This window comes from Myripristis murdjan, chromosome 4, assembly GCF_902150065.1.
Source record: "Myripristis murdjan chromosome 4, fMyrMur1.1, whole genome shotgun sequence".
NCBI lineage: Eukaryota > Metazoa > Chordata > Actinopteri > Holocentriformes > Holocentridae > Myripristis > Myripristis murdjan.
This window is the reverse complement of record NC_043983.1, coordinates 28,296,849-28,323,298: the sequence shown is the minus strand read 5'-3', so window position 1 is coordinate 28,323,298 and position 26,450 is coordinate 28,296,849. Positions and strand designations below refer to the sequence as shown.

The 26,450-nt window shown below is 38.6% G+C and overlaps 2 protein-coding genes across 2 annotated transcripts; both read left to right on the top strand.

The window, feature by feature from the left end:
* The first annotated feature begins 7,091 nt into the window (after positions 1-7,091).
* Positions 7,092-7,958, top strand: LOC115357385 (complement factor H-related protein 2-like). Its single transcript, XM_030048781.1, has 3 exons — positions 7,092-7,161; positions 7,475-7,654; positions 7,933-7,958. The coding sequence occupies exons 1-3, from the start codon at positions 7,092-7,094 to the stop codon at positions 7,956-7,958; spliced, it is 276 nt and encodes a 91-aa protein (XP_029904641.1).
* A 6,869-nt stretch (positions 7,959-14,827) lies between these two features.
* On the top strand, positions 14,828-26,095 carry LOC115358237 (complement factor H-like). Its single transcript, XM_030050116.1, has 12 exons — positions 14,828-14,956; positions 15,654-15,845; positions 16,077-16,265; positions 16,740-16,919; positions 19,437-19,542; positions 19,747-19,823; positions 21,138-21,329; positions 21,589-21,777; positions 23,380-23,529; positions 23,859-24,044; positions 25,132-25,311; positions 25,727-26,095. The coding sequence occupies exons 1-12, from the start codon at positions 14,887-14,889 to the stop codon at positions 25,915-25,917; spliced, it is 1,902 nt and encodes a 633-aa protein (XP_029905976.1). The 5' UTR covers positions 14,828-14,886; the 3' UTR covers positions 25,918-26,095.
* Positions 26,096-26,450: the final 355 nt, after the last annotated feature.

Genomic DNA, 26,450 nt, shown 5'->3' with positions numbered 1-26,450 from the left:
AAACTTTTTTTCCACTTTCAAAATACAATGCTTCATAATTGCGTATTTTTTTCTTTCAGAGATAAAATGTCCCAAACTAGATTTTCCAAATGCTTACATTGCTAGACGTGTAAAGTCAGAGTACAGGAACCGAGAACGAGTCCAGTATACCTGTAAGGGTGATTATGAAGGAGACTTCACTCTCACCTGTACAGCACGTGGTTGGCAGGGGGCTCAGAGCTGCAGAGGTAAGGACCTGCACCCTGCACCAAGTATGGCTCATGTGTAATACTGAAGTGTCTGATACGGGACATTTTGGCAGTCTTTGGTTGTACTGGTTGGAACAAAATCAAAGATGGCAGCCTCAGCTTCTTCAGTGAGGCTGAGGCTGAGGCTGATTGACTGCCAAAAGAGTCCAGCATCAGGGCAAACTGAATCCCTCACCAGCCGTTCACCAGCCAGTCAGAGTGTAGAATACTTCCTAAGTGCATTTGAATGTTTTTAGATGTGACAAACAAAACATAAAGAATGCTGAGATCATTGGTCCTGAAATGTGAAATGTCGGTACACAAATATAATGCACGAGTCCAGTATGCCTGCAGGGGTGATTGTGAAGGAGGCTTTACTATCACCTGTACAGAGCGTGGTTGGCACGGGATTCAAAGATGTACATCAGCATACAAAAAATATGGCTTTTGACTGCTCATTTTGTGCACTCATCCACTGTGCAAAAGGATTAATGCTCCTGAGCACAGGTCATATGCTAAAATAAAATAATTATTTTATCCAAACCTATTGTTCAGATACAGTGGAATGCGGAAAGTAGTTATTTGTATTTATTGGGTCATTAATGCAAACAATTGATTTTACATAACAACTACATCTTTCTCTATAACCTTAGAAAAAACTTGCACCATACCACATGGCTACGATCTGATTCAAAATTTCAGAGAACAGGACTGGAGGAGGAAAACATTGCGTGCAACACAAAGATATACCTGTAGAGAAGGATATAAAAGCACGGGTGGCAAGGGTGTTGCCACCTGCACAGCTAATGGATGGACGCCAGACCCCCTGTGTGAAGGTAGTGTATTCAAGATCTGGGAAATAATAATAAATGATTTTTCTCAAACACGATGTGATATTCTTGATGATAAGAAATATACATATTGCAATACAGGAGAAAGATCACCACAATTCTCTGGCTTCTGTCTTTCAACCTTTTGCAAAGAGAGTTGTTATTTTATACCGTATTTCACCAATTAATCGCCCGGGCATTTAATATGCCAAATCAACTTGGACCCCGGGCGTTTAAAAGAACCAGGTAGCTATTCGCTGCAGGCCTTTATTTATTTTTGCACAGACCTGCACCAGGCCATTATCGTGATGACAGTTACCGTCCAACATATTTATAGTTGGGCAATTTAAGATTACGGTGCACCCTTTTTTTCTAACATTAGCTAGCGCTCTTATTTTGACAAAAAAAAAAAATGCTGCACTGTTATTGTGCGGATAACTGTTTACTTCTGCAAAAATAAGGTGAGTAGCCTTTTTGGGTGCAGAGCCCAGGCGTTTATAAGAACCTGGCGGCTATTTGCGGCAGGGCAATTAATTGGTGAAATACGGTATACTGTAGGGCTGTAGCTAAAACAACATAAGCCGAGCATATGGAAACCATTATTTGTCCTATGCAAGACCACCAAAGCCCTCATCTATATTCTCCCCAAGCCAGAAGGTTAAAGGAGACCTATGCAGCCTGCTGGACTACAGCAATACAGAACCAAGATGCAAAATACTGGTAATAATATGGTAAATGATAAATAAAAGTGACTTTACTTTTGCATAATTAGGTACAAATCGTGAAAAAGTACCTGGCTTTTGGGAACTTTTTTAATTGCACTGCATTTCTTTAAAAAAAATACTGCATTATCTGTAAACTGCATTAGTTATTCTTTTAAGAAAACAATGTAATACATAGATGAGGCAAGACTGAAGCAGGACAATTCTGGGAGGATGTTTTCACAATTTTTTTAAGGCAAAAGATCCCTCATCAGAGCACAATACCATTTTCTATAATTTACTCTGTCAGGACAACAAATTCTTGTTACCAGGTTGTCAAATACCTCAGCTTTGTCACGCCCCTTTCGCATCTGATATATCAAAGTCAGCCTTCAGCATCAGGATGAGACACATCAGGCTTTGTCGTTTTTATCACGAGTATAACGTGGTTAGGTTTAGGCAACAACACCAGTTGGTTAAGGTTAGGGAAAGTTTTGGTGTCAGCATTAAAACCAGTTGGTTCAGGTTAGGAAAAGATATGGTTTAAGCATAAAAAACAGTTGGTTAAGGTTAGGCAAAGGTTCAGTTATGGTAACAAAACTGAAATTGTACACATCTCGGTCACAAATGAAAAGTCTCCCTGGAAGCGGTAGTCAAATTCTTGCAGACTGTCTTTCTCTTCATATTACGTCACCATCCCTCATGTCTCATACTAAGGCCAAGGAGTGCCTTTGGTGCTGAAATCAGATGAAGAAGAGCATGACCAAGCCCTGGGATATGGCATCTGACCCTCTGGGAATGGGATTTGACCAGTCAGGAAAATGATTTCCCAAAAACACTGATCAGGGCACTAAATGTTTCACGATCATTTTGTAGTCCAAGGCCAGTCTCAGTTACTACAGCCTTGATGAGACAAACACAAAAGACACAAAGATGTTTTGCATTGTTATTGTTGTAGAACGATGGTTTCTTTCTTTGTTTGAAGTGACGTTTGGAACAAATCTCATTCATATGTCTGTTGTTTTAACAGATAAAACCACCTGTTCAAAACCTCACGTTGAGCATGGATTTGCAGTTGGGCCATTTGCAGTTGGGATGTTCTACTATACCTGTAATGAAGGGTACAAACCTTTCACCAAAGGCTGGTGGAGGGAAATCAAATGTCACGAGGGCGTGTGGTCTGAAAATCCACAATGCATTGGTAAGAGATCTTTAATATCCACAGTCCTTGTTATAAACAAGCATGAAATAAAACTAACCTGTACATCTCAAATATATCTTTCAATGGCTACAGTGGGTTATGAACTGAGAATTACTCGCTCCAGCTTCAACATCCATCTGGCATCATCTCAAACATCTATATATATCATTAAGTTCATCATGATCCCTTAATATAATTACTGTAAACAAACTAATCCATGGAAGGGATTATTAGTAGTCTCTGTCTTGCACCAGTGGCCATTATTAGTGCGAGTGAAGATATATGTGTTGGAACTGACTTTCCCATCATCCTGTCAATCCTTCACGCATCTATCATTGAAAGAATCTCCATTTGATGTTGTTTGTACATTGCCAGCCTTGCTTTTAAAATATTGTATGCCACAATACAGTGCTTCTAATTATTTTTAATCATATGCACCCTAGATACTCAAAACTGTGGACAAATCCCTGAGATTGCTCATGCAGTGATCGAAAAACCTGCAACAGATGACTATAGAGACCAAGATTACATCATAATTAATTGTGAGAAGGGATACAATTCTAAGTATGGATATATAACTTGTACGAGAGGACAGTGGAAGTTTAATGATCAAGAAACGCCCAAAACCTTCTGCTCACGTAAGTCAACCTCCATCTAATTTGACTGGCTGTTGATACTTGAAAAGAAAGTGTTAGCTGTTAACGATTTACATCTCTTACAGCTCGTGAAAAGTCCTGCAGTCCTCCACCTAAAGTTGAGAATGCAATCATTGTGAAGTCCAACGAGAACGAATACTTGTCTGACACACAAGTAACTTACCAGTGCCGTGATACGTATGCAATTGAAGGAGCAGATAGCATTACGTGCAAAAATGGAGAATGGGAAATGAATCACATCAAGTGCATACGTACGTATTAACAATATCCACAAAGTATTTCACACCAACCCAATGAAACAAAAGTCTTTGTTACCACAGTGGACATAACGTATTTATGTCGCATCACTACAGCATATATACATATTCTCAAAATACAGATACATATAATGAACATGCTAATGCCTTCACTGTTGTCACTGAATAACACATGTGCACCGATATCAATTTTAAGTGCAGCATTCAGTGTGGAATGATGAACAGCTTTTTCAATAAGAGTCTAACTGAGGTCTGTTTGTCATTGTTTCTGTTGCTATTTCAACAGAAAAAGATAAAGGGAGAAGTGTACTTTGTAAAAGCCTGCATAAAAATGTGCAATCACAAGTCACAATGCTGGCTGGGAAATAAATAAATAAATAAATAAAAGAAAAGAAAAATAGTCAATCTGAATGCTTTGATAATGCAAGATTCCTGATAATTCCTGAGATATTAGTGTATAAATTGATGCATTTTCATGTATGAATTCAAGCATGAATCACGTCATGCACCCTTACCTTAAAGTGTGACCTGTGTTACAAATTGGGAGTCACAATGGTTGTATGTTTTTCGTCTTTATCTAGTTTAACCTGCGTTGTATAAAGCTGACAGATAATGACATGCACAGGTACGTTTACAAGAACTATTTGAAATAGCTTTCATGGCACTGTGACCTATAATATCAGAAGCAATACATTATGGTTAAGAAAAGACAATCTTTGCAAGGCACAAATTTCTGTAATGTACAGTTATGCATGATTCAGTTGCCCCATTAAAAAAAAGTAGTTGTCTGTATTCAAACCACTATTCAGAATGACAAGGTGACCAATTTTGACATGCTGCTGTTTGATATTTGTTCTCATAACAGTTGTATTGAAAACCCTTTGCAGGCTGTGTTGAACTGGATGCAGCATTTAAACCCACTGTATGCTGAGATTTAATTCTGATCAGAGGTATTTATTTTCTCCCACAGCTCTCACTCAGGGGACCCTGATACTGATGTTATTCCAATCCTGCAGAAGTCTCAATAAATTTTTTTTTTTTTTTTTTTTTTTTTTTTTTAAATTAAGGCACAAAGAAAACTGTGTTTGTTGCTTATTTTTCCATTTAGCCATCACCCAGAGAGAAAAAACAGAATCCATAGCAGCCATTTTATCATAATGCAGGACTATGTACGTCGTAACAGCCTATTGACGGGTCAGTCGTGATGATTTTTGTTTCTTATTTTTACAGGTTTCTGTACTGTCAGTAGAGTTCTCATATTCTGCCCGAACCCGACCCGACCCGACATTTTCAGGTCGGGCCGGGCCTAAAATTTACGTGAATTGGGCGGGTCGGGTCGGGCTTCAGGTTCTGTGGGGGATTTTTTTTTTTTTTTTTTAATAAAAAAATAGAATTATGTGTTGTGTTATTGATTATGACGTTTCATTTTTATGTGACTGGTGGAGAGAGTGAGAGACTGGATTGGATTTGGAGGCTAAACTTTCAGTGACAGACAGACAACCAGCTGTGCGAGCGCAGGGCAAACAAGTGAGAGAGAGTTGCAGCAGTAGCCTATCCCGCTGTGCCGGCAGACTCGGCAGCAGGGACGGTTTCTGCTATGGGCAGTGCAACTGCCCAGGGCGCAATCTACTTGGGGGCGCACGAGAAAAAAAAATCGCCAGTTTTCTAGACTACCCTATTGACCCGCACATGCACCGTCCGGCACCGCGCCCACCCGTCAGGTCTGCCGGATCTGACAGGTGAGCTGCCTGATGCTGGCCGGGGCGGCGGCCGGCTCGCCTGATACTGACTGATGGTGCCCTGGTGCCGCAGCCGACCGGCTCTGCTAAATAATGGCGAATTTGCCGTTTTTTTTTTTTTTCGGGCTTTATCGGGCTGTCGGGCCTAAAGTTAGGCTAATTAGTCGGGTCGGGTCGGGCCTCGGGCTGGCCCAGTCGGCCCCGGGTCGGGTTGGGTCTTAATTTTCAGCCCCGATGAGAACTCTGTCAGGCTTACAGTACAACCCTTACTGCACACTGTAAGAAATATCATAGGAATACTGCTGATAAACAAAAATGCCAGCAAGTGCAATAAAATCACAGTATACTGACTCTAGAGAGACACAGATACATATCATGGATTCCCTATGGAATACTAGGCTATTAAAAGAAAAATTAAGAAAACCTAGTTAATATAATATTAAAATAATAATAATAATAATAATAATAATAATAATAATAATGAAGGTGAAGGTAGGAGAGAAATTGCAGCATATCGAGTACATTAATTTTGATTGTATAATTGTTTTGTGTCTGTATGGCAGAAAAACGAGAGAGAAAACAATACTGATATTAAACAATAAGTAACTAAACAAATATATTAATATTCCTGTGTGTATGAATGGATGTATTGTTAAATTAAGAGGATGGTTATCACTGTGCTCTGGTTCGTGGCACTGGTCGAACGGTGTTTCCTGTTTTGAGTTGAAATGAGTCGAGAATGACAGCCAAATTTCATAAAAGACTGATCCATTATTGTTTTTGTGAGCAGTTTTTCTTTCTATTGAAATGTGTTGGGTAAGCAGCATGACACTACAATGTTTTAATATAGTACATAAGATGTTATGTGTGCCACAATAAACTTTTAATAAATAGTATACCCTGTATGAAGTTCACACTATTAATTATCATTTCATTGTTTGTAATTTGACAAAGTTTAGTTAACTATCACTTTACTGTTTTAAATGATGGTTATGGTGGACGGTTATGTATTATTCTACAATTATCACTTTGAATTGTAATCTGACAATTTCACATAGCTGTCAATATTTATTTACTTGCTAAATAGGCCTGGTTACCAAATCCTAAGTAGGCACACTCCTTAATGCCAGACGAATGATGAAATATGACCACTGCATGTTATTATTAGGTTAGAATGACAGTTAAATAAACATTCGATTCCCGTTAACTGTCTGTTTGAAGTTCATGTAATCAACTGGACTTTGTGTTCGTGTGTGTGTGTGTGTGTGTGTGTGTGTGTGTGTGTGTGTAGGTGGGGGGGGTGAGGGGGGCACAAACACTTGGTTATAGGAAGGTTTGGCGAGCTAGGTTACAATTAGCACAAATTAGCACAATCTGTTGCATTTTCAGGTGTTTTAGGACAAAAAGTGACTCATCCACAGAGAGTGATTCTATTTGTGGACTAACAGACTACAGCGTGTCAATATCCTGCATGGCCACCATGAATTTCTCTCTGCTCCTCTGGTCTCTTGTCCTGTGGATGAACATGGATGATTATTTGTCACAGATTGGTAAGAATGAATACCTAATACTCTGAGACAAAAAAAAAAATGCCAGTTTGGTTTCCAATGCACACTTATTTCAATAGTTATTCTAAGACAAATGTCCTTTTCTTGAAACTAGAGTCCACTTTATTTGCTTTGTTTCAAGATCTTGACTTTTGTTCCTAAAAACAGATTTTAACATCTGAAAATGAAATTAAATGAGTTGGACTGTTTGTCCCATCAGTCGCTTCACCTAATGCGATCAGTGATAATCAGAGAGTGCTAGGCTGTGTCAGGCTAAAATGATCTTATCATTCTCTAATTACCTATCTTCTTCTAGTACCATGGGATTGTGCAAGTCCACCACCACTTGAACATGGTGACATCACATCCACTGTGAAGCCGATTTACAGCGAGGATGAGACCGTTGAATACAGCTGTCATAAGAACTACACTCTGGACGGTCAGACCATTAAAACCTGCAGCAATGGTGAATGGATTGGAGAGATGAGATGCCTCCGTAAGTTTCCATTCTCCCTCAGTATTTCTTAACTATTTTTCGGTATCAGTATGGATTTGTGTAATCAAACTGAAGGAATAACGGAGCTCAGTTACACTAAATATTTATTCAAAGCCTATGTTTTCTACTACAGAGTAGAGGTTCATATCCACAGCTGTAAATGTACCAATCGCCACGGTGATTTCTTTTGCCCTGTTTGAATCAGTAGGACACACCTGCACCAGCTGAAATGCTGTGGTGATAGTTTGTAGTGTGTGTTGCTTTTTGTTTTCATCTAGTTCCACCTGCTGACACCCTGGGGTGATGTCTATGTGAATGAGATGTCATGTTTTAGGTATTCCTATTGGTGTAACCTACTCTTGTAGCAGATGCAACATACAGAGAGAGAGAGAGATGAATATGGAGAGTCAGAAAACGATACTTTGATAGAGAAAAATAGATCGATATTAAAGAATCTTTTCTGCATTATGTTCTGAAAAAGTGCATTGTGTCTTTAAGCCGCTGTATTCGATGTAACTGTGTAATTTAGGTGCCTGACCAGTCCTTGTGTGTTGACAATCATGTTCAGCTGAGGGGCACAGCTAAATGAAGAACTGATGTGCTTGAGACTGAAATGGAGATGATTATTCATGATTACTCAAATGCGGCTGCTCAGCTTTTAACAAGAATTAATAAGAGCTCACATATTGTGCCAATTTTATCCTCTCTGCACTGACCTCTAATACATTTTAGAAACCATTTAAAGCACTGATGCTGCCTTTTAGAGGCTTGCATGGTCAAGCATACAATACATACAAAACCATACTCAGTATACTGTATTATTACCATAATTGTTATGATTACATGCAATGATTATTAATGCCATTGCAACGTCTGACTTCAATGTATAGTTGTTTCTGAAACGAGTCAAAATTTATATCCAAAATGTCACTGTTTATCTAAAACAAAGTCAAACAAAAATGTACGTTAATCAGTTTTTGTTTTTGTTGTTTTTTCATCCCAAAAACAGCTACTTGCATAGACCCACACAACAGCACACGTGTACGCAACGGCACTAAGATAAAGGTTCAGTGCAGCCGTGGAATGATTCCTCAAGGAAGTCCACAGATTGAATGTTTAGAAACCGGGCAGTGGAGTGGTCCATATTCATGTACAGGTAAACCCTCTTGTTGTCTCGCATCTTATTTTATGGACTCCAAGGAAAAGGTGATCTGTGACTATTGTATTATTTCATCCATGTTGCTATTTTTTATTGATTTCCTCGATGTAGCCCAGAAGTGCCCAGTGATTCATGTGGAAGATGGCGTCCAGGTGATCGGGGACCCCGAGAATACAACCTATGGCAATGTGCTCCGATTTCGCTGCACGTCAAGCTCTTTAGTCCTGTATGGATCATCAGAGATTCACTGTGATGAAACAGGAGAGTGGAGTGGCCCAGCTCCAACTTGTGAAGGTACTGTGGGTTGCAGTAAACAAACAGAGAGAGCAGCAAAATAGAAGAAGGCAGGCTATACTGACAGCAATAAAGACTGCTTCTTCATTGCTTGTGTTCGCTTTGTCATGTCAGAGTGACGGTGTGAGGGTTTGCTGTTTCACAAGTACATCCTTGGAAGAGCAACGACTGATGAACTTGTTAAGATTTTTGACTGTCAGTTGACAGAAAATGGGCTGAAATGAAATGGCAGAACTGTGTGGGCATTTTCACGGATGGTGCACAGATGCCTCTTCATAAATGAATGGCAAGGTTATATTTGTGTGTGTGTGTGTGTGTGTGTGTGTGTGTGTGTGTGTGTGTGTGTGTGTGTGTGTGTGTGTGTGTGTGTGTGTGCGTGCGTGCGTGCGTGTGCGTGTGGTCATGCATTTATTCTTCAACAGAGATAATATGTGGACCACCAGCGATTGAACATGGCAGAGTGCGTGGAAATGCCAGGGAGTACAAAGAAAACGAAGTCCTGCATTTTGAATGCGATGTCAACTACAAACCTACTCAAGGAATACTTCCAAAATGTACAAAAGTAGGCCTCAGAGCAGAGTGGAGGCCCACACCTTTGTGTCAAAGTAAGTATCATGTACAGAGCTACTCAACCATTTATTTAGATCTGATTGAAAATTAACAGCATGATGTCTTTATGATATTTCCTCTTATTACAACAAACTAACATAATGCTTATTTGATTTCCCAACACATGCAGAGGTAAAATGTACAATACTGCAATCAATCAGGGGAACCACGTATGAACCTGGATACAGAAATGTGTTTTACCCTGGCGAGAGACTAACAGTCATATGTGGAGAGGATTACTGGTTTTCCTCCACAAAAGAAACCTCCACAGAGGTTACCTGCCAGGAGGACGCGACGTGGACTCACGACCCAGTATGCTCAGGTACAGAACTGCAGGAGCTTGTGTCAAAGAAACATTTAGTGATTGTTAGGTTTTAATGTGAGTGTCAATCAGTTCTCAACTGGGTGGGTGCGACCAAAAACCACTGTGTACAGGTACTTAGGATCAAACACTGTCAGCCTGATTTACGAAGGCTGTCGGTGCTAAGAAAAAAAAAAAAAAGAGCCGCAACTATTCCCAATTTAGTGAGTGATTTCTGAACAGTTGACATTTAAATGAGTTCTGTCACAATTTTGGTGCAACAAGCCAACGAGAAAGCTAGAATCACAACAAAACTGATGGCAAGAGCCACGTCTTAAATATATAAAACAGATTAGATCTATTGCTTCTGACTAATCCAATCCAAAAGATTAAACATGCGCTCCACCAAATTTGCGATGCTAATCTAGCCATTGCTGTGTCTCTGCTCTGCAGGGTAACAGGATTTGGCACATGTGTCAACAGCCACGATTGTAAGGTGTATGTTAGTCTCCTCATAATATGAAATAAAACACATTGCAGTCAGGTAGAAGGCTGTTTTCATGTTTGCAAAATAACTTGCTTTCACAGGGCAGTGTGCATAATTCTGGATTAAATGAGCTGTTTTTCATTTAATAAGGTGTTAGGAGCTATTATAATAATTATAATAAACCCCTCTTTCATTTTTGCGCTGTCAGGCTGACACACCATAAAATACATATTCTTCAGGTCTATAAGGAGCTAAATGTTTGTACCTTCAGTTGCACGTGCAACATCAATCTCTGCATTGTTAATGAATCAGAATTGTTGCTTTTTACAAACACAGTACCATTACCGCCACCGCAAACCCTTAGTAAATTACAGTTTTCTGCTACATTTATCTTAGTTAGTTTATTATTTGGTTTTCAAAAAAAGAAAAGAAAAGAGAGTTTTTAACTGAGGAAAACATTTGAAAGTGAAAAAAAAAAAACATATTTTAGACAGAGACTGTGCATCATATTGCTAAAATTATCACCAGTCACGGTGTACAATGCCTCATTGTTTTGTTTTGTTTTTCTTTCAGAGATAAAATGTCGCAGACTAAATATTGAACATGCTTACATTGCTCACAATTCAAAGTGGAATTACAAGAACAGAGAACAAGTCCGGTATGTCTGCAGGGGTAATTATAAAGGAGACTTCACTATCACCTGTACAGCACGTGGTTGGCAGGGGGTTCAGAGCTGCAGAGGTAAGGACCTGCACCCTGCACCAAGTATGGCTCATATGCATAATGCATATCATTAATTCTTAATGCATTAAGTGATGCATTTTCATGCATGAATTCAAGCATGAATCATGTCATGCACCCTTACTTTAAAGTGTGACCTGTTTTACAAATATGGAGTTACAATGGTTGTATGTTTTTCTTCTTTATCCAGTTTAACCTGCGTTGTATAAGGCTGACAGATAATGACATGCACAGGTACATTTATAGGAACTATTTGAAATAGCTCTCATGGCACTGTGACCTGTAATATCAGAAACAATGTATTATGGTTAAAAGAATGTATAGGACTGCAGCTGAAAGTTTTTAATTATGGTGAGATGCCACAGATGAAAATGATGATTTTGGCTAGACTGGTAAATTGTGAGGATTCTAATATTTTGCCTCCATAAATACAGTGGTTTACTAAACAACACACTTTGCCAGGCGCAAACTGCTGAATTCACAATTATGACCCTTTGCAGGCTGTGTTGAACTGGAGGCAGCTTTTAAACCCACTGTACGCTGACATTTAATTCTGATCAGAGGTATATAATTTCTCCCACAGCTCTCACTCAGGGGACCCTGATACTGATGTTATTCCAATCTTGCAGAAATCTCAATAAAAATTTAAGGCACAAAGAAAAATCTGTGTTGTTGTTTTGTTCCTACTGGTCATTTATCCATCACCCAGAGAGAAAAAACTGAATCCAAAACAGCCGCTTTATCATAATGCAGGACTGTATAAGTCATAATAGCCTATTGACGGGTCAGTCGTGATCAGTGATGAGGCTGTACTGTCAGGCTTACAGTACAAACCTTACTGCACACCCTAAGAAGTATCATAGGAATACTGCTGATATCATAAAAGATAAACAATAATGTCATCAAGTGCATCAAAATCTCTGTAAACTGACTCTAGAGGGACACAGATACATACCATAGATTCATCATGGATTACTAGGCTATTAAAAGAAAAATAAGAAAACCTAATTAATATAATATCAGAGTGATTTTTCTCCCTACATTGTCTTAGCTGTTGAACGGAAACTTGCAGTCCCTCAGATTTTAGTGTGAAGTTTTGCTCACTGGACACAGAAGCTGGAGAGTCTCCCCTGCTGCATATGTATTCTCATTATTTGAAATGAGCAAAAAGGCAACTATTATGGTGGAAAAAGTTAGATTCTCTTTTTGCAGTTAGTGATAATATGGAGCAGACAAAACATGGCCTTGTTTTCTGCTTGTTCTGTAGTGGTATTGCCCTCTCTCATTGTGATAAATGCACATTCACGATCATTCATTGACGAGATGGCTCCTGCTACTTTCACGGGAATTCAGACATTAGTGTAACATCTATGAAGTTTCAACATTGTGTGTGTGTGTGTGTGCGTGTGTGTGTTTGTTTGTTTGTTGTCAAGACATGCTCTCGTCCCTGTGGAGGAAAATTAGGAGTTGCTTCTTCTTAAGAGCATAAATTTCTCCGGAGGTTACAGAGGTTGAACGCCAAAATCTTGTAGGTCGGAAGTTTACAAGACATATTTCTTAAAGTCCAAATTCCTGTAAAAGCATCAGCCTCTTGTGTTGCTGTGGAAGTAAACAAAACAACGTGTCTCTGACAATCTCAAGACACATTTGAAGTTTACCGGTCTAGCAGCATAAAAGCCCATTTTCTTACCGGCTGTGTCCTCAAAGGGAAAACTAAATGGCTTCACTCAGTCTGGGTATTTCCATGCATACAAGCTAATAAGCATAATATTTGTTTGTTTGTTTGTTTGTTTGTTTGTCTCTTACTTCTTGTTGTAAAAGGCCACTCTCAAATACCTTGATGGGAGAAAAAAATACCCACAAAGGTGTTGTTGTGTTCTGTGTTGTTATTGTTGTAGAACTGTTGTTTGTTTCTTTCAAGCCATAGTAATAGACAGCAAAACATGTTGAACATGGATTTGCAGCTTGGCCATACAACGGGACATTCTGCTACACCTGTAATGACGGGAGCAAGCTTGTCACAAAAGGCTGGTGGAAGGAAGTCAAATGCATCAGTAATTGATCTTTAATTATTGATTATAACCAGCATGAAATAAAACTAACTTCTCAAATCTCAAATTATCTTAAAAATATAGTTAAATAGTAGCACTGACTTGTGAACTGAGAATTAGCTGCCTCAGTTTCAGCATTCAATCATCATTGTGTGTGTGTGTGTGTGTGTGTGTGTGTGTGTGTTTACAGGGGGTAAATATTTGACTTGCTCATTTACAGTCATGCATGATTCATTAGCCCAGTTTTTTTGAGTGAGGCCAGTTTTCAAAGCCTCTCTTAACCAGTGTTTCCATGCGGTGCACCTTGAGCAACACATCAGCACAGTAAAAAATAAACTGTATGTTCTTTCAGTGCCACCAGTATCACTTCTGCTGTGACTCAGCTGATGGATTTTTGCAATGGACTTTGTACTGCAGTATCATGCAGTACCGTAAATCTGAATTAGAGGTGCTTACTGTGTGTCACATTGTATCTAGTGGTGGTGAAATTTATAGATATACACACATACCGTATGTATACTGCTACGGTATATTTTTTCATATTTTCTGTTTTGTGCAAGTCCATGCTGCCTTCAAGCACAATCAGTCACTGAGTCGTTGTGTTTTTGCCAGATTGTCCAAGCGGTGCGTCCTTCCATACGCCACTAACACCATATTGTTGAAACACACGTGTGCAAAAACCCATGTGGGTTTGAGGTTTTATCTAGTTTACTATTTGGTGTGAGTATATATATTTGGTTTACAGAATTTGCTTTATTTATTTTATAGCAGTAGCTTTTTCATGAGCTTCTGTTGTATTTGTACTCGTACATTGTTGTCTCTGCCCTAAATTCCCTGCTGGGGGACAAACACACACACTGGGAACGGGTAATAGCGAAGAAGAAATTGCTCAGTTTCAGTGATTCAAGCTGCAGTGGCGAGCAGGCTTCAGCTAGGCTTACCTCGTCCTGTTAATGTTTTCTTGCACTTCAAACTGATTGATTGCTTTTTTCCTCTGACAAAGGAAATGTGTCTTAGTTGAAATTTAAAGGGGGCCACCCTTTTCAGGCCAAATATTTAAGTATTTCTAATGCATGTTTGTTCCTTATCCTAAATCAAGTCGAGCTGAGTCACAATAAAGATATTTGTTCTGGTTCTTGTTGTTTTTTTTGTTTTTGTTTTTGTTTTTGTTTTTTGTTTTTTGGCATTTCCCAACCATAGTGATGAGGTCAAACTGGATCAACACATAAGACATAAATGAAAGCATGACACATATTTGGCTAAAGAAAGCAAACCTTCTGGTAGGATAGCTAACAAATATTGTGTAAACTGACTATGTAAATAATGTGAACACACCAGAGACACTGCATGTAAACAGGGCCTGAGTCTTCAGCATTGCCTATCTGAAAAGTAGGTGCTGGTATGTTGCTATGTCTCATTTTTGTTCAACAGCTTTGCGCAATCCCAGTGGGCAATCCCATGTTTTGACCTTCGGTGTTGCCTCAGGACTGTCGCTGGGGACAAACACACAGTGAATCTGTTCAATAAACAGCACTTGTCAAAGGAATAAGCCTCAGTTAGACTCTTGTCACCACACAGCTGCTCGCCGCCATGCGATTGTCTGCAGTCCTTCTGTTTCTCCAGCTGTGGCTCCATGTGGATCTTACTTTATCACAGGAAAGTAAGTTGACCTCTTTTAATCTCTGTAGCGTTGTGATTCGGCTTTGCATATGTACATGCAGTATATTGCAATTTTTAAGAAGATATATCTTATTGGCATCACATTCTTTATTATAGAATAATCAGGTGGATTTCTTTGTTGTTGGTTGGTTGGTTGGTTTTCTCACTCAGCCGTATTTTCACCTTCCTCTCTATGTCCGTCTGCATATGTTGCACACAAGTGATTGTACTTGCTCTCTACTTTGTTGCTCATGTATGTTCACCATTCCTTCGTTGTTTGATGATAAGCACACTCTTCAAACTGGCTGTGTGTCAGGTCCAGCAATCACGTTTGTTATATAGAGTCACCTCAGTGACAGTTCAAGTCTAATGATTTCAGCAGTGCTCAATCTAGATTGCTATGAACCAAGGTCTGCTGTGTAGGGAGAAAGTTTTGTATTTTGCATCTGAGACAGATAGTTTCATTCGATCAAAAAGGATTTACATAGTCTAGCTGAGACGGCACACTGTTCTTTGTTGCAGCTGCCCTTCAGATTTTACGATGACAAGGGGATTTTTGGCACGTAATTCTTGTGTAGTGAAATAATCATTAGACATTCTTGTTCGCAGAAGTAGTGCCATCATTTGTGTGTACTTTCCAGATAATCTCCTTGTTTCTGTGGTGCACTGACTGCCCCTCCACGTTTGTTTTGACTCAGATGTGGGCTGCAGCCCTCCCACTGTAGAGGAAGGGGTTATAGTAAGTGGCCTTCCAGACAACAATGGATCCATATTCTATGACCATCTGCTCAAATTTAGCTGTGAAGGTCCCGGGAAATATCTGAATGGCAGCTCAGAGCTGGTATGTGGTACAGACGGAGAATGGAGCGGCTCATTTCCCCATTGTGAAGGTAAACACTTAAAGATTATAGTAATAGTATACAAATTAGAAACAAAGGAGACACTTTCATTAAAAGCACCTCACAATATGACGACTATGCAGTAGTGAAGATAGTGTTTGTCCATCGATAGTTGGGACATCAAGTTGTATTTTCATTTGAGAAAAGGCCAGCGGGACATTTTATTTACAGAGACATCTGTTCACAGCTATTTATTAACCATGCATGTTTTATTTTTGTCAGATGTCACTTGTACAGCTGAGACGATTCCCCGCCACTTGAATGTGACAGGACTACCAGCAGCCAATGAAACAATGAAGTATGGGCATAAATTAAAGTTTCAGTGTGCTGATAGATATTCCCTGGATGGGGTAAAAGAGGTGGAATGCTTGGAAACTGGGAAGTGGAATGCCCAATTTCCAGTTTGCACTGGTATGTTCTTTTTTGCCAAAGTAATATATAAAATATGATTTAAAACTATGCTGTTTGCTTACCCATATGTTTCAACTCAATTTACCAGGCTTTTTATTTGTAGAATAAGGTTTACCCATCTTTATAATGTCAACTCATAATGCACATCATAAACTGACAAATAATATAGCAGGAGGGATTTAAAAAGCAAATACATAAAAAAGCAGAAATATATGCTTAATTGAAATTACAAATGATTTTTAATATCTTTCCATTAATATTAGAGGTTGTTTGCCTTCTGACGACCACCATCTGGTTTCATGTTTCTAATCACAGAATGCTTGGGATTTTGTTGTCGTTGCAGTTGTTTGGTTTCGTTTCTTAATCTTATCAGCTTCATGCATGCCTAGGAGTCTTCCAACCTCTCTGTATATGTGCCACACAAATGATGGCGTTTTATGTGTAACTTCCTTTTTTCTCCCTATGTTTTGTTAGTGTGTTTGAAGCCCCCAGATATCCCCCATGCCAGTGTTTCTGAAGAGTCTAGAAAACGCGGGTACGAACAAGGCGATTTATTATATTACACTTGTGACACTGGCTATGTGTCAGGCCCAACCATCACATATATATGTTCGAGCAAGAGCTGGAAACCAGTCCGTGCTGGGGAATGTTCATGTGAGTTGGCAAGACAAACAGCATAACAGCTTCTGTTCTACATTTTGACAGTGAATGACTGACTGATTGTTTTCATTACTGGCATTCTGGCCTGGGAAATAACAGATTACATGTGACAGCACTGCAGTGACTTGGTTAAAATTGTCAAGCACAATTCATTAGATGTTGTAAAAGTAATTGCCATATAAAATGTTGAAAGAGTTGCAAGATGTAGAGGAAAAATTTAAACAAAGCCTAATTTCAAACAACTACAACTACTATCATTTGTTGTCAGTTTACAGCCAATTTTGTAGCACTTTGAACTATTCAGAATCCATAATTCTGTAAATCAAACACTGTCATCATCTATTACAACACACACTAGCATCAATCTATAAGTGCCTCCCAGATAGAGACCCCATACATAAAGATGATCTTTGCTGGTTCTCATACCTCTGTTTGGTGAAATGCACACACTTTACTCCACAAAGTCCTCAAACTCAGCACAGTCCTTAATTATAGACAGTCGCTCCCCACCAAATGTCTCAAAAAAGAAAGAAAGAAAAAAAAACAAACAGAAAACAGATTGTAGCTAAAGGCACAACTCCAACAACAAAGGAAAATTGAGTCAAAAACAAATATTTCTCCCAGCTTCTGAAACCAGAGCTTTACAGGTGATTTTAAATTTAGATTTTTTGTTTGTTTGTTTTTATAAGGAAATAAAATCAAATTTTGATATCTTCCTCAATTTTTGTTGAATGCTGTTCTTCGCTGGCAGCAGCCTTCGGGAGGAGTCTAGTCAAGCTGAGCTGATAAATATTAAATATGTTTTCTGTAAATCAGAGAGTCTGCAAGTCGCCCTTAGTCGATCTGCTTGACACTTTAATGAAGGTTATGATTTTGTAACTCTAGTTCTCTAAGCACAGTAAGAGCCCTCTACAGGACTCTTTAGGTAAAGCTCTCTCCAAACATATGCATGGATTCACACACTGAAAATTTGCATGAGCATATCCAGCCAATCAGGGCGTTGCCTACAAAATACATGCTACTGGATCACATAAAACATGCATCCTACAACCTCTTCAACAAGTGGTGCAGAAGTAGCAGGGTTGGTTCAGGATAGAGATGGGATTTATGGCTCTTTGAAAGGAGCCGGCTCTTGAGGATCCGTTCCTTTCAAAGAGCCATTCAAAAGACTGTCTCATTTTTATATTTATTTATTTTTAACCCATTAAGACCTAAACATTACACATGAGACTAACAGGGTGGTATCAGACTGTACTGGATGCTAAGAAGGTGTGGGTTAATATTTTGATCAGAATTCTATTGGTGGGATATCTGAGTTTGAATTATCCTGAAATAATGATAATTTCATTTGGCAATGGTCTGTGTGGACATTAGTAAACATTCCACAGGGTGGCGCGGCGCCACATCCCTCTGCTTTGACAATAAGATCACTATTTTGGATTTACCCTTTGTATTAAATGGGTGTGTGTGTGTAATAAACCTTGAGTTAAGGTTATCCATGCAATACCTAAAAAAGCTAAGCAGGGTACAATGAATTCCCATGTAAAACAGCTTTTACTTTTAGTGCAAAATAGAACAAGAACAAACCTTGCAATATGTAGTGCAAATTTTAGTCTTTCTTTAGAAATTCACGATAACGTGTATCAAATGAGAAAACAAGGAGATTATAAAAATATGCAACACTATCCAATACTTTTATAAAACTAAACAAGATTTCAACTTCAAATATTAGAATAGAACAATATCAGTGCAAATTTTAAGAACATTTTGGATTGAAAACTCACAATAATAATGCTAATGTTGTACACCTGAGCTGCTTTGACCAAAACAGGAGATCAGCTCCTTGACTTAGCTTACTTTCTGTAAACAATAAAATAAAGTGTAAACAAAAAAATGGCAGCTCTGAAATAATACCCATGCTTTATGATTTCTTCTACAGAGTGAATTAAAGCAAAAAACAAAGAAATTGGGAAGTGGCTCGTTCATTTCAAAGAGCCGGTTCACTCGTTCACTTCAAAGAGCCGTTCAAAAGAATCGACTCATTCGCGAACGACCCATCACTAGTTCAGGACTACGAGGATGACAGCTAGCTTCTTTTGCCTCATTGTTGCTAGCAGCAGAGGAATGAGATGGAGAGGAGAAAAGGCATAAAGCAGACTGGACTCTGCCCTGCCTGTTGATGTTAGCAACCAAGGTGCAGTTGTCAGTCCTCACAAACAGATGCCTCCCCAGAATCTGGGGCAGGAAGTGTTGGAGAACCAGCATCACCACCTGGAGTTCAGGCAGGTGTCGGTATTCCCTAGAAGACCACACACTGCCTACCGCTTTTCCCAGGCAGGTTCCCCCAACCCGTCAGGGACGTATCCATGAACACTAAAACATTTTTTGTCCGATAAAAAGTCCCCCAAAAAAGTTCAAACTCTGGGTAAATAAATCACCGTATTTGCAATTACTGACAAATGTTGGAACAAAAAGCAATCACACTAACATATTTTTTCCTTCCACTTCCAGTAAAGCCATGTGAGCTTCCTGATGATACTCCCAATGGCTATTACCAGATTATCCAGGGTGATGACTTTGTTTTTGGAACAACAATCAAATACTTTTGTAACAGCGGGTATGTAAATCATAGACTTGCATGCTATGGCGTTTTACACCATGGGAACAACTTGTAACATTTCTATGCGTGGTTTTGTCTGAGTGGAAAGTGGGTACAGCAAAAGACACCTATCTGGTGGTTTATCCCATCTCTAATACTGCCGTTGATTTTTTTTTCTCTCTTATCTCAGAATGGTAAGATTTATCTGTTTGTTTATTGCAGGTATCAGATGGTGAGCAAAGTTCAGACCAGGACATGTTTACTGAACAAATGGACCAATCACGTGCCCATATGTGAACGTAAGTTTCGGTAATGGAGCAGTTTTGGCCAAAGTTTCATCAATTGACTTTAACTGGTAAAGCTCATGGTTCAAATTCACAATACCTGAAAAATACATTGCCATTTTATTTATTTATTTATTGATTGATTGATTGATTGACAATGTCAGTATTTAGAAAAATAAAAGGTGTTTCCTTCTATTTTTATCCTAAAGTTTTTCTTAACTTTAAGACCACCTTTCACCTTTCTTAAAACTTCTACAGTGGAAAAAGTAAGCCTCTAATTTCATACATTTGAAGCTGAAACATTAATATTAATAGTAATATTTGCTGTAAAGCTTTATTTGGGGTAGGCCCAAGCAGGCCTGTGTCTCATGTCAGCTAAAGAGTTAGTAAATTTTAATTTTACAAATATACTTGTAGACTTAGCCAAATAACAGCAACTAATATGTAATTGCCCTTATTTTTGTCTCCAATTGCTTTGTAGTTGGAGATGGTTTGAGGTGTAGCTACAGAGGAACATCCAGAATAGACAGCATTAATATTGATAAACATGCTTATGCAAAAAAAAAAAAAAAAAAAAAAAAAACTTCCATCTGCAATGGTAATGGACACCTAAAGGTTATTAATTATAATTAATTTTGGCCAAATTTTGCTCATTTGAGAAATTCATAAATAGGAAAATCAAAGAAATCCATATTAAAGGAGTCTGGTGCTGAGAAAATGAAAGGAAGCCCTCACAAGAATTTCCTAAGTTTTCTTTTGCCATTTCCGAAGATCTATCTAAAAAAAAAAAAAAAAAAACCTTGATTTGTCCAGCTCCAGGTGTGTGAAAATGTGTACTTTCGCAGCCCCAAGTGGGAGCAACAGATTACTGTCTGAAGAAAATCATTCCCAAGAAATCCTATAAAGTTATGTTAATTGACAAAAAGTTTTCTTAGTGTGTCGTCATTGAGTCCAACTATCTATAATCTGTATTCTCATGGTAACAAAGTTTTGTACGTAAGTTCATCATTTTTTGTGGGACCAGAAGATTTCCCATCGGTAACTGTACCAACAGAAAGACAAAGCAAAGAAAATATCCAGAGGCTGAGTTAGTGGGGATGGCACGTTTGTCTCTGTTGAATTAAAAATTAGGTTGGATAAAAGGATGCATACAAATGTTTTCTAGTGCAGCTTTAGCTCTCTCAGCTGAGTGAACAGACGTTCTTGCTGGGTGGTATAGTGCCGTCATTTGTGTGACTTATGTGTGCTCTCTAGAAATCTTGTTTCTATGGTGGACTGACTGCCTCTCCATGGTTTTTCATTGTTTGTTTGTTTTGTGTTTTGACTCAGCTGTGAGCTGCAGCCCCCCCACTGTGCAGGAAGGGCTTATAGTAAGAGGTCTTCCAGACAATGATGGACCCATACTCTCTGACCGTTTCATCACTTTTAGCTGTGCAGACCGCAGCAAATATTTGAGTGGCAGTTCAGAACTCATATGTGGACAAGACGGAGAGTGGAGTGGCACATTTCCTTCCTGTGAAGGTATTCACTTCAGTGTCAAATTAATAGTATACAAAATTCATTCATACAGAAGGTGTGTTCATTCAAAGCACCTTATAGTATGAGTGCATGCATTAAGAGGGGTATCTCTAGTGGGAGGTGAACACCAAACCCCAGGCAGGGTCAGAACCTGTTTTTAAGCCTTGGAAAAATGCAGTGCATCTTCATTCAACGAGCCAGCATGATATTTTCACTCTGCACAGGTTTTTGTCACTGATCACATCGGTTGTTTTCTTTTCAGATATAACTTGTCAAGCTCAAAAACCACTCCCTCCCTTATATGTAACTGGACTACCGCCAGCCAATGAAAAAATGAAGTATGGACATAAACTGAGGTTTCTGTGTGACAGCAGATACACACTTTTCGGGGTTACTGAGGTGGAATGCTTGGAGACCGGGCAGTGGAGTGCCGCCTTTCCAACCTGCAGAGGTATGTTCTTTTTCACAGAAGTAAATTTCAAGCTGGAGAATTTGCTTGCCACCTTTCTATCCTGCATTTCACTAAGGAACATGGACTTTATTGTCATTGACCAGGCACACAATGAAATTGCAACTTCCCTGTAGTGCACATACATTTGTAAATTTTCTTTTTTTTTTTCTTATTGCTCTCTGTTTTATTCAATATATTTTTATTTATTTATTGTATATGTGCACTATAGGGAGGTTGCAATTTTGTTGTGTGCCTGGTCAGGAAATGACAATAAAGTCTATTCCATTCCATTCCATAAGGGTTCATGTCTATGTACGTTTTAACAAAAAATGAAAGCTTAAGTGTAGTTCATTTCTGTGAAGTTACTATATCCTGGCCAGTGGTCATGTCTACATTTTTATTTTAATTTGAAAATTACCGATTTGAATTCTCCAAGCTCATGTTTTGGCTAAATTTAACTACCATTAATTCAAATGATGTTAATATTGACAAAAACAACAAAAACTAATTCAAAAAGAAACTAAATCAGGATACATGGTTATTTCTTTAAATAGTAACAAGCAGGCCAAGTTGAACCAGTCAACAGCTTTTAATTAAAAAAAAAAAAAAAACTCACTCTTTTTGGTATGCTGATGTATTTGCCCAGTCTCTGTGTTTTGTTGTTTTTGTCTTCGAATATGGGTTTTTACAGCGATTTGTTTTACTGTTGGTATTACTATGTTAGTATTGTAAAACACCTAATGATTATATCTATGAACAACGTATTCTCATGAAACAGTTCATATGATATGATACGAAAAGTTACGCACAAATTTTTGTGCATATTCCTATGAATTTCCAGCAGCATGAGCAATCAGCGCGCATGCGCGAGCCCCGAAGCGAGAGCCTTAAGAAAAATGGCAGACATTCCTTTTATTCTCAGTGGAAAATGCAATATTTTAAGATAGCTTATGCATTCATATGCGTTCAAATGCGTTTTGGAAATCCAGGTGACAGTGAGGAAAATACTTCCAAGCAGAAGCTACATCAGCGATATTGGTAGCAGCGTCCATAGCAACAGCCATAGCAATGATAGAAACCTGAAAGAATCTTCGTAATAACTAACAAAGTAAACATCATATACATTAACTGAACGAAGATTTTGGAAATAAAATGCACATTTCCCGCTAGAAATGTTATCAAAACGCATTTGAATGCATAAGCTGTCTTAAAATATTGCATTTTCCACTGAAAATAAAAGGAATGTCCGCCATTTATTTTGTTTTCACAGAAAGACCAGCCTGCAGCGCATAGGTCACGTGATCACAACTTTCTGGCTCACAATTACGTGGGTTATATACGAATTATAGTGCAAAACTTTTCATAGGAATTTGTACGAATATTGAATGAGAACAGCCTGCTATGAAACATGATATAAAAACTTTGTTATTCTTCTTATTATTATTAGATTACGTGCAATTATTATTAATGCCACAGCAACTACTATATTTAATGTATAGCGGTTTCTGAAATGAGTCAAAACCTAAATCCAAAATGTCACTGTTCATCTAAAACAAAATGAATCAAAAATATTTGTTAATGATTTTTTTCCCCTCAAAACAGCAACTTGTGTAGACCCACGCGACCAACGCAGTCTTGTAGACAAAGGCTATAGGATAAAGGTTACATGCCGCCAAGGACTGATTCCTCAAGGAAGTCCAGAGATTGAATGTCTGGGAAACGGCCAGTGGAGTGGTCCCTATAGATGTAAAGGTAAATCCTCTTCTGTTGCAGTGTAATCTCAAAGGCCTTGCTTTTTCCCTGTTTACTCTGGGGCTTAACAGCTCTTAGACCTCTGATGGCACTGTAGCAGTTTAGTCTGGATGTGCAGCAACAGGCCTGAAAACTCCTGTTTTTGTATAATCTCAAAGTGAGTGTTATTTTAAAAGTCAAATTGCTAGCAGCTGTCACTCCATACTGACGTCACACACAGAACATATTTTTGACAGGCATTTGAAGTGGAGACAAAATACTGTATATATGATAGCGATATAGCAGCTGTTTCAAAGCCTGTGAATGTGTTCTTGTTGTCTACCTTCTAGTACCTGCAAACTGTGGACAGCCACCAGCAATTGAAAATGGAGACATCTGGTCTTCTACTTTTTTAAGATATTCGTGGGACCATGGGAGTACAATTCAATACAGATGTCACCATAACTACATTCCGCTTGGTCAGTCTCACAAAACCTGCAACAACGGTAACTGGATTGGAGAGATTAGGTGCTCCAGTAAGTTATCATTCTACCTGAGTTTCTCATATTTATTTTGCAACACTGAGTGTGGAAAAAAAAAAACCTGTAAATCACTTAGCTCCGAATTATCTCATATTCAGCGATTTCTGCTGTGCTCTATTACAACTCTGGACTGTATTATTATCCCTGAGATCATCTTTCCATCCACAGAGACAAACATCATTTGTGTATTGGGGCTGGCTGAGGTGGCGTAAGAGTTTCAGAGTAAACCAAGCATTGTCTCCCTACCTAAACTCATTTAAATGACATATTACCTTAATTTGACAGGCGGCCTCTCTGTGCTGTTATTTCTTTAACTCTCCTTTTCCTCAGCTCCACCTGCTTAGGGGATTGGGTTTATCCCTACAAAACTATGTATGTGCACTAGTGATTCATGAAATCAAATGCATGCACCATCTAACATCAATCAATCAATCAATCAATTGCTTTATTGTCATTGTCATAAATAACAATGAAATTTTGTTGGAGCAACACAGCCTAACATAGTAGTAGTAGTACAGCCTAAAAGCAGATCATGTCTCCTCAGTTGACAAATACATTTTCTATATGTGAATTCTCCTGACTGAAATTTTTGAATCTTAATCTACTGTTTTACAGGGTGACAAAGCTCTCCCTGAAAAGATTTTTTTTCTTTTGTGGTAGCTCTTTAAAAGACACTAGTTAAAAAAACAGGAGCACTGAGAGAGAGAGAGAGAGAGGGAGAGAGAGAGAGAGAGAGAGAGAGAGAGAGAGAGAGAGAGAGAGGTGATGATATGTGAGTCTTGTGGCATTAAGGTGATCTTTGTACACGGGCTTACAAGATTACGAGAACAAACATCACGGCATACTTTTGGAAGACCTGAGTGTTAATCTGTTTCCACCTCTGCAGCCAAGGTTCAAGAGTCAAGGCACACAAAGACATAAAATACATGACAGCGATATATTGTGTAATTACTAATGAAACCTCAGTTGTGTATTTTCCAAACCTTCCCCAAAAGCTCTACAATTGTAGGCGAAAATGTCATAGCTACAACTTTAAGGCCTATTAATTTATGTTCTCATTGTCTTGTTGTCCTTCTTCTAGAGCCTGTGGGCTGTGGAATGCCACCACCCCTTGAATTTGGAGATGTCCAGTCTTCTCTTCAAAGTAGTTACGACCATGGTGAGAGAGTTGAATACAGCTGTCAGAGTTACTACACTCTGGATGGTCAGACTCATAAAACCTGCAGCAATGGTCAATGGACTGGAGAGATGAGATGCATCCGTAAGTTGCCATCCTCCCTGAATATTTCTATTTTTTTTCTAATATGAGACACAATTTTGTGAAATCTAAATTCATCTTGATTTTAATTGTGTTTGCATGTGGCAGTTTGATTTAGTCATTCCTTTATTAAAAATTACAATGACAGACTTCAGGCTTGGTGGACATTACCTATGTGAAACCTATATATAATGGCATATCATCACATATCAATGTCATGTCAAATTTTGTAAACCTCAGCTGACACAGAGCCACCACCACCAATTTGGTCACAGTGACCAGAGGACGGTCCCTGTAAAATAGTGGCTGCTGACTTCTGAAATGGCCACAGTCTGCCTATAAATGGTTGTGTGTGCAGTGTGCTTTACAGTCATAAGTGACATTAACCGAGTCTTCTCTTGTCCATTATCTCCTGCAGGGCCCTGCACTGTGACACAGGATGATATGAGGAGAAAAAACATTGAACTGAGATATAAATCAGACCCTAAAATTTATTCACGACACCGAGATTTTGTAACATTCAGTTGTACCAGAGGAAGACATGACGGCAGGCTGGCAATGCGTCAGCAGTGTATTGACGGTGAGATGCTGCTGCCCTCTTGCCAGTAGGAGTGTGAGTTAACTGGAAGTGATGGCCAGCAGCTGGCAGGACAAACATGTAAATGGATAACCAGAGGAAAGAGTTTGACACGATATGTGCTGCTGCTTTGTACTGATCCTCTGTCTGCACTTCATCTGTCTCAATTTCAATAAAACACACACACTTGTCTTTTAAGTGTTTTTCTGACTCCACAATCAGAGAAAAGTGCACATTTTTCCAAGAAAATAGTGATATTAATACTTTAGAAATAACCATCATTAATGGGATATTGATAGTTAATTACAGTTAACAATGAAATAATAATGTATTGTTTACACCTTACATATTAAACTATATATCAATTTATTGTTCCACACATTCTAACTTTTACACACAATATTACTATATACTTACAATATTATTTGTTAATGATTACCAAATGATTTGTAAACCTTTAAGGAAGGGATACTCAACATCCGGCCCGCGGGCCACTTCCGGCCTGTGACGCAATTTTGACTGGCCCCCCAAGCAATCAATCAAAAATAAAAAATAAAATGATAAA